The sequence below is a fragment of the Notechis scutatus genome, chromosome 4, assembly GCF_049901735.1.
Source record: "Notechis scutatus isolate UNSWTSFEM ecotype Mainland chromosome 4, rNotScu1.2, whole genome shotgun sequence".
NCBI classification, from domain to species: Eukaryota; Metazoa; Chordata; class Lepidosauria; order Squamata; family Elapidae; genus Notechis; species Notechis scutatus.
Window position 1 is genome coordinate 123096945 of NC_142012.1, and position 19595 is coordinate 123116539.

General features: G+C 35.9%; 1 protein-coding gene across 5 annotated transcripts in view; it reads right to left on the minus strand.

Moving 5' to 3' along the window:
- Positions 1–19595, minus strand: part of KCNIP2 (potassium voltage-gated channel interacting protein 2) — a 122487-nt gene that overhangs the window by 6115 nt on the left and 96777 nt on the right. For 3 of the 5 annotated variants that reach the window (XM_026671537.2, XM_026671458.2, XM_087964671.1), the window contains exon 2: positions 2378–2502. In XM_026671537.2, the coding sequence (XP_026527322.1) occupies positions 2378–2502 (125 nt within the window). Of the gene's footprint in view, positions 1–2377; positions 2503–4369; positions 4473–19595 lie in introns of all 5 variants that reach the window. The other 2 variants (XM_087964670.1, XM_026671307.2) reach the window with 2 other exon arrangements.

Sequence of the window (19595 nt, forward strand, 5' to 3'; positions counted from 1 at the left end):
AAGAAGCCTGCCTTTTTTTGGAAATGGCGCCATTAACTATCAACAAACATTGCAACAGATGAAGACAGCAGAAGAAGAAGAAGGAGAGGAAGCCATCTTTAATAAATCTCAGAACTCGACCAAGAGGGAAGGAAGAGGGAAAGGAAGAGAAATAAAGGACTTAAGATTTAAAAAAACATTTAAGAAAGGGAAAAATAAGGTGCAAAATCAATATAATGATGGTAAACAAAAGGGAAGAGGAATACGACAGAGAAGGGAAGCTAGTAAGGCAGAGGCTAGAAGAAGGGGGTAGAAAGGTTTGTTGGGAGAAGAAAGAAAGGGAAAAGGTGGAGAAAAGCTACAAAGTTTTGAAATTAAATGGGAAAAAGGAATCTTTTTTAGGGATAAAGGATAAGTATAATTTCTGCAAAGAGATTTTGCAAGGTACATAAGATGATATTGTAGTATTGTATTAGAAATAGAAAACTTAAATGGCTTAAGAGTTGATAAGAGATTAAAATGTTGAAATGTTAATAATGATTGGTTTTAAAATTTAATAATATGAGGGGAGATTTAGAATATTGAGCTTTAATTAAAGAGTTTAATAAGATTATGGTATTGATGTTATTATAAAATTTTTATTATAGTATTTGTTTTTAATATTTAGATCTATTGTTTAACTATGTATTTAATTATTCTGGATGTATTATTCAGTTAGAATGTACCAAGCAAAATCGGATTGGGTATTGGGTGTTATTTTAAAGATTAACTTGATTAATTTAGTGGGGAGATAGAAAGGCATCATACTCTGATTAGTGATTTCAGGAGAAATTTCTTTCTTTTTTTATAAGGAATGAGACAAAGGTACAATAAAGAATGGACAAAAGATACAAATATAATGACTCAAATTAAGATGATTAATTAAGATAGAATTAAAAAGAGTGAAATATGGGGAGAAGTTAATATAGAAGACTTAGAATGGTAAATAAAATAAGTAATGATATGTAAGATGAGCATGAATACAGTTGAAGTCCATGAAGAAAGAGATACCTGGGTCCAAGTTACTTTCCAAAAGATTTTTTTTATGTTTTGTGTGTTGTGTATATATGTTTTTTTTTTGGGAGAATTAATGAAACCTTGCAGAAATATAGAATGAGAATAATGGTAACTAAGTCAGAAAGAAATAGATGAAATAATAATAATAAAATGGAATAAGAGTAAAGAGAAATAAAGAGAAAATGGATAAGAGGTTTTTGTATGTTTATATGGAAATGGTTTAAAACAGAATTATAGTTCATCTGACTTGTTAAATTTATAATGGAAAAAGGTTTAAATATGTAATGGATAATGATGACTTGTGTGTTTTGAAAATTAATAAAACTTGTTTAAAAAAACGTAGTAGGATCACAATGAAGGTTTGAAAAAAATATTTAGATGTTGTGACTACAAAATTCAGAATTGTGTGGAAATAGGTTTTCCCTGTGATACTCTATGAAAGCAAAGTTGGACTTTGAAGAGGTAGGATAGAAAGAATATGTATAGTTTTGGAATTTCAGAAGACCTCTGAGAGTACCATGGAAGAAATTGAAAAGAAGATTATTGAATTACATGGAACTAAATGTTTCAAAGGAAAGTAGTATAACTGCAGCTTTATGTGAAAAATAATACAAAAATAGCATAATTGCATAATTTTATGCTGTTCTATAACGTCTTCAAGCAACAATGCGATAAATACATAGCAGGCTTCAGTTTTTTTCTCTTAATACTCCTATGCATTATGTTTACTAAAATCAAGAGGGAGGTTTATGCCTCTTCCTTCAGCTGCCACTCCCTTTGTAAAATTCACCCTTCAGGTTCTGAAAAATATCTAAACAAAATTGGCAACAATGGAGGTTGAGTTTTTAATCTTGCTTTAAACTGAAGAGTGAAAAGGAGATGATGTAAATAGAAAATTAATCCTTCTGCACCTGCATACCATGATCATCTTTAGGTCTCCAAATAATGATAATAAGGGGGGTGGTTTAAAGTAAAATAAACAGTAGCTGAATGTAGTTTGTCCTTTAGAAAGAGGGGAAGATATATTTGTTGGAAATCCTAATAAAGACAGAAAGTAGTATGGAAATTGATTCTGAAGAGAAAACTGCTACCAGAATGTGGTATTAAGTTATATAATACAGATAAAATCTCTTATTGCAAAAAAAAAAAAAGGCTTACGGAAGTGTTCAAGTTTTTAGAACATAAATAAGAAACCTGCCAATGTTATAATAACTTGGGTACATAGTAAATAAATAATTATGGTTGCTCATTTGATAAGGAAGCAACTCAAGAGAGGAAAGAAAGAATGCAATTACACCATAAGGAAATGCCAGCTAGAAAGAGGAGAGTCTTTTCAACTCACGTTCTTGAAGCCTCGGTATAAGACTTGTAGCTCTTTGCGGCTGAACTTAGTTTGTTCCTGTAGTTGTTCCAGACCCTCAGGCCGATGACAAACCGTGGAGAGCTCAAAGTCATCCTCTATGCTGTCTGCAAGAAAAAGAAGAACCTCAGAAGTATAGTAAGACACAACCTCAGTCCCTTCTTCCCTTCCCTCACTCCATCTTCTTTCCTCTTGAAGGTACTGGATTTTTTTTCCAATCCTCACACTGACACAAAAGGGCTCATTACATTTGACTGAATGTAAGAATAAATGCCTCTTTTTAATTTTCTAATAGAAGAACATATTTCAAATATGTATGCATGCTACAGAACCTCTGTAGATATAGTCTTCAAATAGAGGCACAGTCAGAAATTCAGAGCCTCCACCATAGGCTGGAGGAAGAGTAGATTTCTAGTCTATTCATAATAGAGCTGTATCAACCAAGTTCCCCTGTTTATTATGCTTAAAAGGAATCAAAATGAGAAAAATAAATTTCAGGACAGGTTTATATGGGAACTGGAGGCTATAGCTGACCCTATCATCCATGAAAATAAGAAATAAATGATATATGCTTGCAACTCCCTTGTTCAATAACAACTTCAGGGATTTACATTCAATTAGATGAGAAAACACACAAAAAGTTGGAATGTTTTAATACTACCTAAGGCATATAAATCTATAAACAAGTGGGAGAAATATTTATAGTTGGCAGCAAAGCGACAAATATGCTTCGGATACTCAAAGATCTGTTGCAGCTGAAGGATATTCCTGCATTATCCAACTCTGCACTAAGGCTCTTAGTAATTTAATGTGAAAAAAGAAAAAAGAAAAGAAATGTCTCACCTTCTAAGACAAAGGGTAGAAAGTTTCAAGGCATTAAAAACATTCAGTCTTTTTGTTAAATTGCTGATAGATCATTTATTTAGTTGCAAGGCAAGTAAAACCATAAACTAAATTTACAATAGCCAACAGAATAAATGTTAGAGGTACAACACACAAGCATTGCTACATATATATCTCTCCACCAGTTTTCTAGGCTCAAATACAAATATGTAAATAGAAATCTGAAGCTGTAGAACTCTAATGCTATCCTTTAGTCACTGTGCATATTGACATCTGTACATCACAGAGATTCTCAAGGGTATTTAGTCAATCATCACAATGAACTTAATAAGCTATTGAAAATTGCAAAAGAACCCTTGTATTCTCAGTTTAAGACAATCTTCAGTACATTACTAGCAGTGAATATGGAAGGCAAGTGAGTGAGTGCAGATAAGTACATATACAATAGATATATTGCAAAGCTCCCTAATGAGTCAATATTTTCCTACGGGCTAGCTAGAATAAAAAAGTGTTTAAAAATCAGAAAAGAGTGGAAAGAAAAATAGTTTATTTCTTATCATTTGGACTATTTAAACTGCACAAATCACAAAACATCCTGGAAGAATAGGATAGGCTTTGACAGTAGCATACAACTATTATTACTGGTAATGAGTTGAGCAATTTCCTAAATGAGGACATTAAGCACATTCTTAACGTGTATCTGGCATTATGTTAATAAATAACACAACAAGCCCATCTACAAAGCTTGGTTTACAAATAGGCAAAGGAAAGGATCGACCTCACAGCAAGAGTTAGCCAGTAGTTTAGGATTAAATACACAAACTTGATGCCCATAATAGTTCTGCACATTGTAGTAAGCACTTGCAGCAGGTAGCAATGACCCAATTCCACCTCCAAGCAACGGTACAATATTAGTGGATCCAATCAGAAAATCTGCCTGGGTATCTGTTTTGTATCTTAGGTATTACTAACATATCATTATTATTATAATATACCTGATCTAAAGTTTGTTTTAAGAAAAGAACTATCTAAGGATTTTATATAAATTCTATGCAGAGGGAATCCTTTCTCCCCCTTCCTGGATATTATAATGTCACAGCACAGAGAACATAAAGAGGCACGAAGTATCACTTGCTTTCGCTGATTGAGGGGATGGATTTAGGCTGGCGGCAGCAGGGGAGCAGCTTGAGGAACCGCTGCTTCAGGGCTTTTTTAGCATGACCAGATGGATTGCCTGCAAAAAAATGACAATCGCCACAAGGAATTAACATATCACCACATCTTTTATCTACCCCAATCATTCCCTAGGTGTCAGTCATAATAAACATGGAAGAAATCAGAGAACACAAACATGCATAATCTCAGTGCTGCAAAAAAAGAGAAAAAAGTCCAACTCTGTTAGAGAGCAACACTCCCCTAAAACAAATAATCATTCCTCTCAATCAAAATGGATTGTAGGAAATTGTACGGTAAAAAGATGAGAAGGGAAATGAGCACAGATGTTTATGTGTCCTCTTTTCCCCCAGCAGCATTTAGAAGTCACAATTTAACAGTCTCAAATCCATTTACTGAGCATGCAGTGACATCATGAAAAAACTTTGTATCTGGGCAGCCCAAGTGTATGTAATAATATCCTAACAGATTTTGTGGAATCAAGGAATCAATACTTGGAATCATACTATTATGCCCTGCTGCATAATTGCTGAATAGTTAATAAAATTAATAGTATATTTGAATGCTGCCACATTCTCAGCTCAGGCATGAAAATCAAACAATTGCAAGGTGACATTTTGTTTATTTATTCATTTCTTCCTGCCGTTTGTAGTCTTGTACATTAAAGAGGCACAAAACTACATTTGTGTCCATACTAATGCAGGTCTTAGTTTTAAAATGTAATTCTAAATCTGAGAAAACTAAAAGGCAATTAGGAATATATGCATAAGTTGAGCAGGTGTAAAAAAAGATTTAAAACAAAAATTAGAAAACAACATAGTAATTGATTTGAGCAAAAGCACTGAGAATGCAGCAACTGATCATGCACTTCAAAATAATAAGTGGTATAGGAAACCACTTGCACTGTGTTTCATTTGTTTTTGCTGTCCTGGCTTTCATTAGTTCATTACCTACTCTCTTGGCAGCTACTTCAAATAATAATTGCACTTGAAATAATAACTTAAAAAACTAGTCACTCTCTCTTTAAGCATGCACACATTTTTGTCCTTGTTAAGATCTAATGCACACATTAAACTGGTTGATTTCTATGACGATATTAACTAGAAAGAGACAGATGATTCCTACAAAGTGTATATACATCATTTTTCACCCTTTTATAAGCACACACCTGGAAAGCTTAGCTGCATTTGCAACAGTTGATGACCACACAGCTTTTTGAACAAATTGCCCAGAAAATAACCTCTAAATGGGTAATTAATAATAAATCAGCCCAGAAGCAAATATAGCTTTATTCTGGTTGGCATTTTCTAGATAGAAAGTACTGCATAAGAAACTGCCAGTTTCACTTTCCATGGTTAGAATTCCTGTAAGTTGCTTAATAACTTATGTAGGGACATCTTAAAGGGCTTTTTTTGCTACTATATCTTTAATTTTCAGAAATAGCTACAAGAACTAAATTATCCCTTTGCTATCTTGAACAGAAGTCCACCACGGCTTCATCTGTCCATCCCTTGAGCTTGGACAGATTCCTTGATAATTCTGGGCTGTACAAATATTTCCACCCCTATTCCTTAGTGAACCTGAATCGCAGAAGGTTCCTACCAAATTGGCCTGTTCTTTCATGCCAATTTTTCCTCTGATCCTTTGTTTAGTCTCACGTAATATTCCCCAAATGTTAGCTCTGGTGACAGGACCTTTGGACTGTTTTCACTTTTCACATATTACCCTTATATTTAGTGTGTGAGTAGAGGGCATTATCCCTTTCTGGTACATCCTACTATATCCTATTATAGGATTGCTTGCTTCATGGCATAGGCTTTAAACTCTCAGCTAACCTGAATTCTCTGTTCACCTTCTTAAAAAGTAATCATATGAGAAAAATATTATCAATGGGATCATAATCACTGATCACCAGCTTTTAAAGGAAGCTGGGATGTAGATGTAGTAGAATTTACTATAAAACTTCAAAAGGAACACAGCTATGTAAGTATCTACATTCCAAATCATAATCTTATCAATTTCAGTGTACATAGTGAAAAGAGTTTCCTTCCTAAGGAGAATTTGCTTTATGAAAGTGATAAAGCCACTGCAACACAGTGGTTATAGTGTGAATTAGCACCAAGGAAACCTAGATTCAAGGCCATCCTTAGCTATGGAAACTCACAGGATGATTTTCAGCCAGTCTTCCTCTCTTAGATTAACCTACAGTATCTCAAATGCTGTTATGGAAATAAAATGAAGGGAAATTCCCAGGTAAACTGTTTTAAGCTCTGAGTGGAAAATGGATAGAATTCTAACTGACTGATAATATATTATCTTCTGAACAGTTATTATAGGCCCTCTGAGGTCAGCCATTAAAAATGTAATTTACCTCAGAAAATATGTTCAAAGAATAGAGTGAATTAAACTTACTGTAACATTGTGCTGGGTTTCCTCCTTTTCTCCAGGGTCAACACCAGTCAGTGGTGATTGGGGAGATCCTGCTCTTGACTCCTATTATGTGAGGTCTTATAGAGTTCAATGCTCTCTTCGTTCCTATTTATATTTATAGGGAGACATTGGATAAGCTCATCCATCATTATGGGGTGAAGTATCATCGTTACGCTGATAATATTCAGTTATACATGTCTGCCTGTCTTTGGCAAACTGAGAAATTCTGTTGATCTCATATCCTGATGCCTGGGGATGACAGGGGTCTGGATAAGGCACAAAAGAGTTCAGTGGAACTCTAGCAAGATTGAGTAGCTGTGGGTTTGGGGCCTGCCAATATGGGGACTGCATCATCTTTCCTCCTGAGTAGAGTTGCACTGTCCAAAACAGACCCAGTGCACAATTTGGGGGTCTACTTGGAGTTCATCCTGAACTCATAACTCCTGTTTGAAGAACAAGTGACAGTCACGACTAGGAGGCCTTTGCACAACTTCATGTTGTGCCCCAGTTGCACCCTTCTCTGGATTGGGAGGCTTTGTTTATGGTCATTATAGGTTTGGTCAACTCCTGGAAAGACTACTGTATGGGGCTGTCTTTGAAGAGTATCTGGAAGCTTTAGCTGGTACAGAATGCTATGATGGAGGCAGTTACATGTGGCCCTAGAATGGCACTTGTTACTATACCTCTGGTCTGAGCTGCACTAGTATCCAGTTTGCTTCTGAGTCTAATGCAAGGTGCTGCTTTTAATGTTTAAAGCCTTTAACATTAAGTTAGGTTATTAGGTTAGGTTATTTGAGGAACCGCTCTTCCTGATTACATCTGCCAAGCCCATCAGGTCTAGCAGAAGCATATTGTAGGTCCTTGTCTTTTAGGTGTTATAACTGATGGCACTCAGGAGACAAGCATTTTCTATTCTGGCATCTGCCCTGTGGTACCCTAAACTCTAGTACCCACAGTGCTTGTAGTTTTCATTCAGACATGTTGTATGGGAAGTGTGGCTTTATAAGTTACTCAGTTGACTCATATTATGGCATCCAAGCAATTGACTATAATTTATTGACGCTAAATTTACTACCTACTTTTAATGCCAGATGATACTATGATTCTCAAATGCTTTAAATTTTTTACTATGTGTTATAGTGTTATTTTATTGATTTTGTTATTGCCCCTTATTTTTATACTAAATATGTATGTTTTAAATAGATTTTTAAATGACAGACTATTCTGATGACTATAAATGAATATGTTAAATATGTAAAGCATATGAATAAAATATTAGAGAAAAAGAAAGGAAGATAGTGCCAAACATTGGAACAGAACAGGTTAAGTTACTCCAGTTTTACTGCAGCATTTATAAGTCCCTTAAACTTCCACTTGTGATTTCAACCCTGAAAATATAAACTAATGATTATGCATTATCCCATTCCTACCTAAATGAGAATTCATGCCTCTTGCTGTCTATGTTACAATTGTATTTCATTTTTTTTCTGTACTAACTTTTATTCTAGTAACAGATTTCTTGTGCTTCACACCACTTATGGCTGGTGAAAAGCACTATGCCTCTATATTTTTACACTGCTGGGAAGGGCAAAAAGTTATAACTATAATATTACTTTAACTCCTAAAAATATTATATCATTAACATTGGTCAGTGCCCTTACAAAATGTCTAGTACTACTGTAAAGTAGTCTAATACTACTGCTTATACAGAGGTTAGGTGGCACCAAGAGGTTCCCAAAACAAACCCCTTGCAACATTGTTCATCTCATGGCAGGTGTGATAGGCAAAGAAGACAAACACACTGCCGAGAAGCCGAGAAGACTAAAATAAACTGAAATCTTAGAGTAAGTAAATGAGAACAAACCTAGAATGTGTTTCGTTTTTCATTATCTCATGTAAAATTCTCATCATTGCTTTGGCTCTTTGCAACTGGCCTTGGCACTTTTTTGATATGGCTAAAAATCCTCTTTGAAATGTATGCGAGGGAGAATTCTCAGTAATTATATGCTGCATTTGCAAAACATGATGAGAAAGGTTTTTAAAAAATATATTTTAGCTCATTTTCCATGAAAATAAATTCCAAAGAGTGGGCATGAAACAAATAGGAAGCATCAAAACGGCTAAAAGGCATGCTATCCTAGCTGACAATGATGCTTCTGATAAATGTGTGCTTTTCTTTTAAAGCTTAGTCTACCCTAAAATTTACTAAATTGATAATTTGGATTTCATCACAGGCATTACAAGAGAAAGCTGCTTCACATTGTGGATCAAATTATTCTCAGAAGCTCCATGGTGCCTAATATTATCAATATTTATGTTGCACATGAACCCGAACAAGAAAGCTGCATTTTAAAAACAAGGCAGGTCCCGGAAGCGTCTCCTCTGATCTCTTTCCAGAACTGATTAATATATGCCTGCATTCCCATTCCTTATCCAAGATGTTTTGGAAGTTGCTGGGAAGTGTAAAGAAGCACTTTTTTTTGTGGGGAGGAAGATCACCCCCTGATTAGTGGTAGCTTCCTACCACCTTATTTCACATTTTTATCCCACAGCTGGTTCTCTAATTGATCCCCTTCTTCCTAGTGCACAGAATCACTCTGTCGATTTCAATCAGGATTTTTGTCTAGTGTCCACTTGCAGACTTGATTATGTGCAAGCTTCTTGTAGTTGGACTTTTTTCTTTTCTTTCCTCCCTGCAAACTCTGTCACATCCTCACTTAGGCACACACTTACTCTGTTTCCTGCCAATTGTTCTTCTGAATTATTGATGCCAGCATTTTAAGAGCCACAATCAATAACACCAGATTTTCAAGCTGCCCTATGGTCCTTCTCTTTTCCTATTAATATGTCCAGGTTTTGGACCACCAATGAGTTAGCCAGTTTGAGGCTTGTGGATAGTCTCAAGGATGTCCTTCAGAACAAGGGGTTCTAAGGACAGCACTCCAGACACCATTAATCCCTGGCATTGCATGCCATGGTTTGTGGTGAAGCCTTCCTAAACTATTAAAACCCAGCATTTTGTATCTATTTACAAAAACCTTTTATTAGAAGTTGTGTAAAGTTAGTGTTTTTGTGTGATTAGCTTACACTCACAGCTTGCCTATTAAGGAACTCCTAGTAAATCTTGACTTATAGTCACTTAATAATCATTTGAAGTTACGACAGATCTCCCAAAAACTACTTACAACCTATTTTTAAGTTATGAATGTCCCCCCCCCGACACATGGTCACGTTCTGGTTGCTTGGCAACTGGCTACTTTTACGACTGTCTGCAGTGTTCCATGATCACATGAATGTGATTTGCAATGTGTTTTATGGATTCCTGGTACTTACTTTCAGTTTCTGGCAAAGAAAACATACCTTTGGGAAAATTAATTCATTTAACAACCATGGCATTCATGGTTAATGATTATGCCATTCGCTTAATGACCATCAAAAGCAAAAAAAATTGGTCCAGTCAAGTGATTTCTCGATTTTTAACATCAACTACCTATGACTAATTTCAGATTCAATTATGGTCATAAATCAAGGATTACTTGTATAGCTTTTCAGCAGATATTATAAACAATGACTATCTAACAAGCTAAACTTCCTTTTAGTAATTTCATCTTAGACCTTCTTCTCTCCATCCAATATCAAAAAATGCAGTGAGAATATCTGTTGCTCAATAATCTGGTAATGATGAATCTGCATATAGATGGGAGGTTAAACAATTAGCCTTGTGGTGCAGCCAGAACAGTCTTGAACTGAACACACTTAAAATTGTAGATATGATTGTAGATTTTAGGAGGAGCCCTCCTACACTACCACCACTCACAATACTAGACAACGAAGTAGCAACAGTAGAGACCTTCAGGTATCTAGTTCTATTATAACTCAAGACTTAAAATAGACACCTAACATCAAAAAGGTTATCAAAAAAGCACAACAAAGAATGTTATTTCTGTGCCAGCTCAGAAAGCTCAGGCTATCCAAGGAGCTGCTGAGCAGTTCTACAGAGGAATTTTTGAGCCTGTCATCTGCACCCTTATAATTGTCTGGTTTGACACAGCAACCAATCAAGACAAACACAGACTTCAACGGATAACTGTAGAAAAAAATAATTGCTACCAATCTGCCTTCCTTTGAGGCCCTGAAATCTACACAAGCCAGAAAGAGGGCTGTGAAAATACCTAGAGACTCCTCACATCCTGGACATAAACAGTTTCAACTTCTACCCTCAAAACTATGCTACTGGGCACTGCACACTAGAACAACTAGACACAAGGACAGTTTTTTCCCGAATGCCAACACTCTGCTAAAGAACTAATTCCCACAAAACTGTCAAACTATCTAAAAAGGCCATCACTATTCTCATCTTCCCTATTACCTATCTCCTTATCTTCTTATGACTATGTTGCTTGTATCTTATGATTTTTATTGTTTACTAAGTATCCTAGTATGTTTTATGTTGATTGCTTAGTATCCATGATTATCACTAAGTATTGCATCTTAATGTTTTATGATGAATGTATTTTACAATGATTATGTTAATGATATCACTATTATTGTGTGTACATTAAGAACTTATGTACCAGAAACAATCCTTGCGTGTCTAATCAAACTTGGCTAAAAAAGAATTCTATTCTATTCTATTCTATTCTAGTCTAGTCTATTATTACAATTGTAATTTTGTATTTTCTATCTGTATCAATAGATTGGTAGAGAAACGAAAGACATTGGGAAGGTCTGGAAAAAGATTTTTGCTGCATCATAATAAAGTGTCTTTTGCTTATGATGATTACAGTAAAGATAAAGGTTTATGGTGTATTCTTTCCAAGAGCTTTAACTGTGAATGACTTGGACTGTTTGTTGAACTTTGCTTAACCGTTTTACTGGAAGTAAAAACCTACATTTTACTATACAGTGTATCTGTGTGCTGGTTGTGTGTTATTCTTCACCACTCTCACTACATCTCCCTGTGTGTGCTCATTCTCCTAACGGGAAATTACCTCAACATTGGTTATGGGCCCAGGCCATACCAGGCTCAGATAACTGAGCATTGGTGTGAATACACAGTATCATATCCAGACAACTGTTTACTGTTTAATTGTGGTTTACTGTCCTGGTAAAGATGGCACAAGACCCGTCAACAAGTCTATCACTGATAACCCGGTTGGATGGAACAAACTATGTTTCCTGGTCTATGAAGTGCAGTCTACTTCTGCGTAGGGAAGGGTTATGGACTGTAGTTCAGAATCCACCGAATGTAAATGCTTGGGATCTAGATGATGAGGATGATGCCAAGAAATTAGCTGACTTTAAACGGAACAACGAACAAGCTCTTTGTATAATTGGACTAACACTGAGTGACCAGCAGCTAGTCCATATTCGTGGAGAAGAGTCTGCTGCTAGGTGTTGGGAGAATTTGAAGAGGATTTATGTTCGTGACAGTGTAGGTGCATACATACATCTTACAAGTAAACTGTTTAGAGCACGTCTTCTGAAAGGTGGAGATATGTTAGCTCATTTAAACTTTATGAAAAGAACTTTTCAGGAGCTACATGAAAAGGAACTGATATTTTCAGAGCTGCACCAAGTTTACATAATTCTTTCCTCATTGGATGAAAGTTATGATGATTACGTATCTTCACTGGAAGTCCTGACCAGAGATAAACTGACATTGATTGACATAACCGGAAGATTGTTGGAAGAGGCAAGAAGACGGCTGGATATAGACCAATTGAGAAAGGAACAACCACAAGAAGAGGATTTGTCTTCAACTGCCTATACTGTTAGGAAATGTTTTTCTTGTGAGGCTAGGGGACATATAGCTAAATTCTGTAAGAAGGGAAAATGGCAGAATACTGGTAATCACCAGATGGCTAAGAAGAATGTTAGTTTAGCTATGTCTAGCAATTCAACTGTAAACCATGATTTGTGGGTTGTTGATAGTGGAGCATCGCAGTGCATTACTAGAAATAGAGAGAGGTTTGTAAAGATGTCTACGAATAAGCAACATGTATCATTGGCAAATGGATGGAAGATGAAAGCGTCTGGTGAAGGTACTGCATATTGTTCTTGTATAAACGAGCATTTAACTATGTTATATGTACCTAAACTGAAATTTAATTTGTTATCAGTAAGGCCTTTAGTTAATACTGGTTATGTAGTGACCTTTAGGGGAGATAACTTTATAATAGAGAAAGAGGGTAAAAGTATTACTGCTAATTTAGAGAATGATTTATATGTTATACATGATGACCAGTTGCAGATGGCTAACTCGGTTTATAACAATGTTAAGCCACAAAATGAATGTATACATTTACTGCATAGACGTCTGGGGCACATTAATTTCAAAATGTTGAAACAAACTGTTGAATTGTCAGAGGGAGTAAAATTAAAACCTTGTAACAGGTATTTAAACTGTAATGCCTGTAGCCAAGAGAAAAGCAAGGTTCCAGCAAACAGACTTAATGGGTTTAAGGCCAAAGAACCTTTAGATGTTGTGTTTGCTGACATAATTGGTCCTAAGAAACTCAGTTTGGGAGGTGCCTGCTATGTTTTGAGTATAATGGATCATTACTCACGGTACAGTTTCTGCTATCTCATGAAAAACAAAACAGAAACATTTCAACATTTCTTTGACTGGCTAAGATTTGCAGAGAGAAAAATGAGGAGTAAAGTAATTACTTTAGTTACTGATAATGGGACTGAATTTGTTAACAAAAGATTCCAAACTATGCTGAAATTGGCTGGTGTCGAGCATAAACATTCTGCACCTTACAGACCACAACATAACTCGTTTGTAGAACAAAGAGGGCAAACGTTACAAGCGATGGCTTGTACTATGTTATCTGATTCAGATTTGCCTGAAACACTGGGGTGAAGCCATAATGTGTAGTAACCATGTGTTAAACAATGTAGTTAACACAACAACTGGTGAATTGCCATTCACTCGTTGGCATAGCAGAAAACCAAATTTAAGCTATCTACATACATTTGGAGCTCCAGCATGGGTGCATGTTCCCTCACAAGCAAGACTGAAAGGGCAACACAGATCTAGGAAATTATTTTTCGTAGGTTACTAAGCCAACCATAGATCATTTAGATTTTGGGATCCAGGTACAGCTCATGTTTATTGTAGCGTTAGTGCAAAATTTCTTGAGCATGTTGGGTGAGATAAACTGGAACAGGAATCCAGCAATGATATTGACACCCAAATAGTCCCTAAAGATAAAATAAGTAAACCATGAATAGCCATTAAAGAGGAAGAACAGGAGGAAGTAGGAGAACAGGCACAGGAGGAGGTAGAAGAACAGGAGCAGGTGGCACAGGAGAGTCCACCAGTTAGCCCTGTATTACCAAGACGTTCAACCCGAGTAACACGATCACCTGATAGATATCAGGCTGGTATTGTATGCCAAGTGAATACAGTTCCTGGTAACTATGGTGAACTGAAACTGTATCCTGCTAAGGATCAGGCTGCTTGGCAGGAAGCAATGGATAAGGAACTGGAATCATTAAAAAAGTTGGAGGTATACGAAAATGTTAAGTTACCATCCGGTAAACATGCCATAGGATTTAAATGGATTTATAAACGTAAGACTAGTGTAGATGGGACTGTTACCCATAAAGCCAGGTTAGTAGCACAAGGGTTCAATCAGACAGCAAACAACTATGATGAGGTGTTTGCGCCTAGTCTGAAGGCTACTACATTATGAGCAGCATTAGTGTGGGCAGCTAAGGAGAAATACATTATAAATCATTTAGATGTAGAGACGGCATATCTGCATGCACCGTTGCAACACACTATATATTTAAAGAAACCCTTAGGTATAAAAAATGATAATACAACTGATTGCTGGAGATTGAAAAAGAGTCTTTATGGCTTGAAGCAATCAGGATATGACCAGAACCAGTGTATAGTTAAGGAATTAACTAAGATAGGTTTTGTAGCTGGCATTGCTGATCCATGTTTATTTAAAAAAGAAAGTGATGGTGAAGTGTCATTGTTGCTATTGTTTACTGATGACATAGCATTAATCACCAAAACTGAACAAGAAGCTACTAAAATGATATCATTGTTAGAGAAGAAATTTAAGATAAAACAGGAGAAATTAAACAATATCTTGGATTAAAGATAGATAGAACTAGGGGAGGATACAAGATCTCACAGGCAGATTAAATTAACCAATTACTAAAGAATTTTAAAGTGGAATTTTGTAAGCCGGCTAAGACACCAATGAGCCAGGAGTTTAGCCATAGTGATGTTCAAAGTCCTGTTTTTGATAAGAACATTTATCAGTCCTTGATTGGTAGTTTATCTTATCTCAGTAATTGGTCAAGGCCAGATATAGCATACGGTATTAATCAATTAGCCAGATTTAATGCTGAGCCAACTGAAAGGCACTGGCAAGCTGCTAAGCGTGTGTTAAGATATCTGAAACAAACAATGCATTATGCATTGTATTTGGAGCCTAAGGATGAACTAAGTCTAACTGCATATGCCAATGCAAGTTTTGCTACAGACGTAAATACACGTAAATCTACATCAGGTACTGTAGTATTATTGGGAAAGGTGTTGATTGGATGGAGGTCTATTCGACCGAAACATGTAAGTTTATCAACAATGGAGGCTGAATTCTCATATTTGTCTTTATTATGTACAGATTTAGTTTATTATAAGCAACTATTGATTGATATGGGAATTGATGTAACAGATTCTATTGTTGTTTATGAAGACAACCAATCAGCAATACAAATGGCTTCAAATCTTGCTGTTTAAGACAAGATCAAAACACACAGATTTAAGATATTTAAATGTGAGACAATGTGTGCAAAGTAAAATGATTAAACTGGAATAGTGCATGTCAGAAAATAACATCGCAGATCATTTTACAAAAGCCCAAGGCTCTGTAAAGCATTAGGCTTGCTGTGAGGATTATGGGCTTAGAATGTAAGGTTGTATATATTGTCCTACCCAAAGGGGAGAATGTTAGGAATGTAAGTCACCTAACAGTTGGGTTGGAAAATATATAAACCAGGAGAGACATTTTAATACTGTTTCTTTAAGGGAATGCTAAAATTGTAATTGGGTGTGGTTCCTCAAATGGCCATAAGATGGAGCCAGAAACCTGGGTTGTTCTGTTCTGTTGTTGCTGAGAGTGTTGCTGTTCCTGCATTGACTGTTGCTGATCATCGTTAGTCTTGGATTTGATGTAAGTCTGTTACTGAACTGTTTATGATACTGGACTTTGTTATTGGATTATCCCTGGACTGAAAACTGACTGCTTCAACCATGAATGACTTGGACTGTTTGTTGAACTTTGCTTAACTGTTTTACTGGAAGTAAAAACCTACATTTTAGTATACAGTGTATCTGTGTGCTGGTTGTGTGTTATTCTTCACCACTCTCACTACGACTCCCTATGTGCGCTCATTCTCCTAATGGGGAATTACCTCAACAGTGTCCTCCAGATGAAATATAACTTCCATTATTTTCTGGCAGGGTGATTATATCATATTAGCACTGTGGACTACACCGTATAAAGTTTTCTAGGTCTATTTAAAATAATGAACAGAAAGAAATCAGACATGATAATTTCAAAAAAAATCAATGAGGGAACATTTTACTAGCTCAGAACATCTCGTTGCTGACCTCAAAATGGTCATTCTTTGGGGGAGAAACTCACCATAAGACACATTATGCTTACATACATACATACATATTTGTTTGTTTTCTTAAGTTTTATATACCATACATATATATATATATATATATATACCATACATATGTTAATTATATGTTTGCTAGACCAATACTCGAATACAGCTCATCAGTCTGGAACCCACATTACGTATCTGATATTAGCACAGTTGAGAAAGTCCAGAAATATTTCACAAGAAGAGTTTTCCACTCCTCTACTCATTGTAGAATACCTTATGCCACCAGACTTGAAATTGTAGATCTAGAAAACCTTGAATTACGCCGTCTTCGGTCTGATCTAAGTATGGTATATAAAATCATACATTGCAATGTCCTACCTGTCAATGAATACTTCAGCTTCAACCATAACAACACAAGAGCACACAATAGATACAAACTCAAGGTTAACAGCACCAAACTTGATTGCAGGAAATACGACTTCAGCAACAGAGTGGTCAATGTCTGGAATACTCTACCTGACTCTGTGGTTTCTTCCCCAAACCCCATAAAACTTTAACCTTAGACTGTCTACTATTGACCTCAGCCCTTTCCTAAGAGGTCTGTAGGGGGCGTGCATAAGCGCACCAACGTGCCTCCTGTCCCTGTCCTATTGTTTCTTCTATTTTTCTTATATGTACCCATTTCATGTATTCATAACTATGTATATACTTATACCTATTATCTTGTAAGCGACTGACAAATAAAAATAAATAAAAATAAAATAAATAAACTAATTCTAATTCAAGGCTGTCTATCAGTGTTTCTCAACTTTGGCAACTTTACAAAGTGCGGACTTCAATTCCTAGAATTCCAGCCAGTGTTGCTGCTGGGGAATTATGGGAGTTGAAGTCCACACATCATAGATGATTTCAGATTGCCAAGGTTGAGAAGCACTGGTTGAACAATCATGTTGAACAATTGTTTTGTGAATGACAACTATCAATAAATAAATCACTAATTTTCTGTTCTCATTTTATTTTCCTGTGTTTTTTCTTTTACTCCCCACCAGTTTATTTCTCAGGAGTCATGAGAGCTTATGCTATAATAAATGTATCAGTTCTCAAGGTGCTTTAAGATGCATCAGATTAACACAAAAAAACTCTCTGGAAGTTTGTAATATAGGAAGATGATTGGTTGTTTTCCATGGTTTTTTTCTTGCTGCATCAACAGTCTTTTGATTCAGCAACTCTCACCTACCTCATTTTGTCCCGTTTTCTGTTGGGCAGCAGTCAGGAAAACAAAAACAAAAACAGCCCATTCTTTGACACAACCACAGATATAGGGTGATTGATTGTGGTGGGCTGATGGAGGGATTCTATCCATTAAAGTCTGTAAGCCATTAGAGGATTTCATTTCACTGGGGTGCCTGATACAGCAATGCTTGGGAACACTCTTATGGTCAAAAATAACACGGGGAGAAAGGTAGAGACAGTTTTGAGTGCCAGAGTGTTCCCTATGCTGCTTCAAACCTCCTTCCTCAAAACGTCTTCTGGAGAAATAAAAATGATACACAGTTTTGTTCTGGTAAAAAGAGAATCAACAGAATTCACCAACTAGGGATTCAGCCTCTCAGATAAACTTATCAGACTAATATTTACCAGGGAAACAATAATGCAGAACAAAGCAATTTTGCGAGGTTTAGGAGTGAATAAGGCTTTGATCTCTCCTAATACAGTGATGTTGGCTATGTTTATGGCATCATAAATAGTATCTCAAGCTGTCTTCGGCAGGATTAACACAACATACTTTGAAAGTGGACCAAATGCCTCACTGATTCCATATGCAGAAGCCAAACTGTCTAGCAGCTTAAATTTGTTTCAGTATGGATGCTTGTTTCAAACACCCTACAAAGCACCTGATTAAACTGGATGACAACACAACCTATCATGCCACCATTCTTTCCCTACTGCCCAACAAAGTATTTGAATCATGAGGAGACATTATTCTGTCTAATGACTAAAGTATATGGGTAATTAATTTCTACTAAAGGAAAGCAGACTGCTTCTCAGGACAATTGATTCCAGCATCAAACTTGCCTTAGGAAAGTTTTCTTAACATTGAAACTACCTTTTTCTTCCTACAGTTTGAGTCTATTAGTCTGAATATTGCATATTCTATCCTGATTTATTTTATTTATTCATAAAATTTATATGTCTGCCCTTCTCACTGAAGCATCTTGCAGTAGTGCACCACAAATGTGTAAAACCACATATTAAAAAAACTCACAGAAAAAATATAAACATTTTATAAAAATATAAAAATCACATTAACAGTAAATATTATAAAATAGAAAGTGGAGAATGGGTTCTGACCCATCTTCTATAGCACAATGTTTAATTTATTATCCCTTCTTTCTCAATACAACCCATTTCACTCAGCATCTAATCACTGGATGTAGTTTTCTGTCCACTAACCAACTGTTGCTTTGTCTGAACCTTCTTAAAATAAATAACTGGAAGTAAACATAATACCTCAGGGGCAGTGACATTGTGACTCACTAGAATTGCCCCATAACCTATTCTCAGAGTATTTGCATTATTAATAAGTTAATAATAAGAGATGTATTTTCCCCCAATATTGTATTGTTAAAACAGGCTAATTAGGTGTGGTTGAAGTCAGAAACCTGTAATAATCTACTGCAAACTGCTATTCCAATCACTCTAGACATACTCTCTGCCCAAATTGTGCAGCATTGGAGATTCAAAACTACTGCCACTAAAGAAGAATGCTGGGGAAGATAGATTTAACAAATTTGCTATGGGCTTTTCCAAGTTACAGTTTTCAGCGGCTAGTCTTTTTTCCTGACTTTAGCCCCCTCCTCCACATCAGCTACAATAATGAAAAGGTTCTAGCCAATCCACTCTTTAACTCAAGCCCCAATTGATGGATGCCCCTTCTTTACCCTTTTTATGTCTGGCAAGAATTCAAGTACCAAGTGTTCTTCTTTCAACGGACATGTATTTTGAGTATTGATGGAAAACATACAGACATACAAACACACACATGACCAATGTTTCTCAATTTCAGAACTTTAAGCTGTGTGTTAAAATACGCACATTTAAAAAT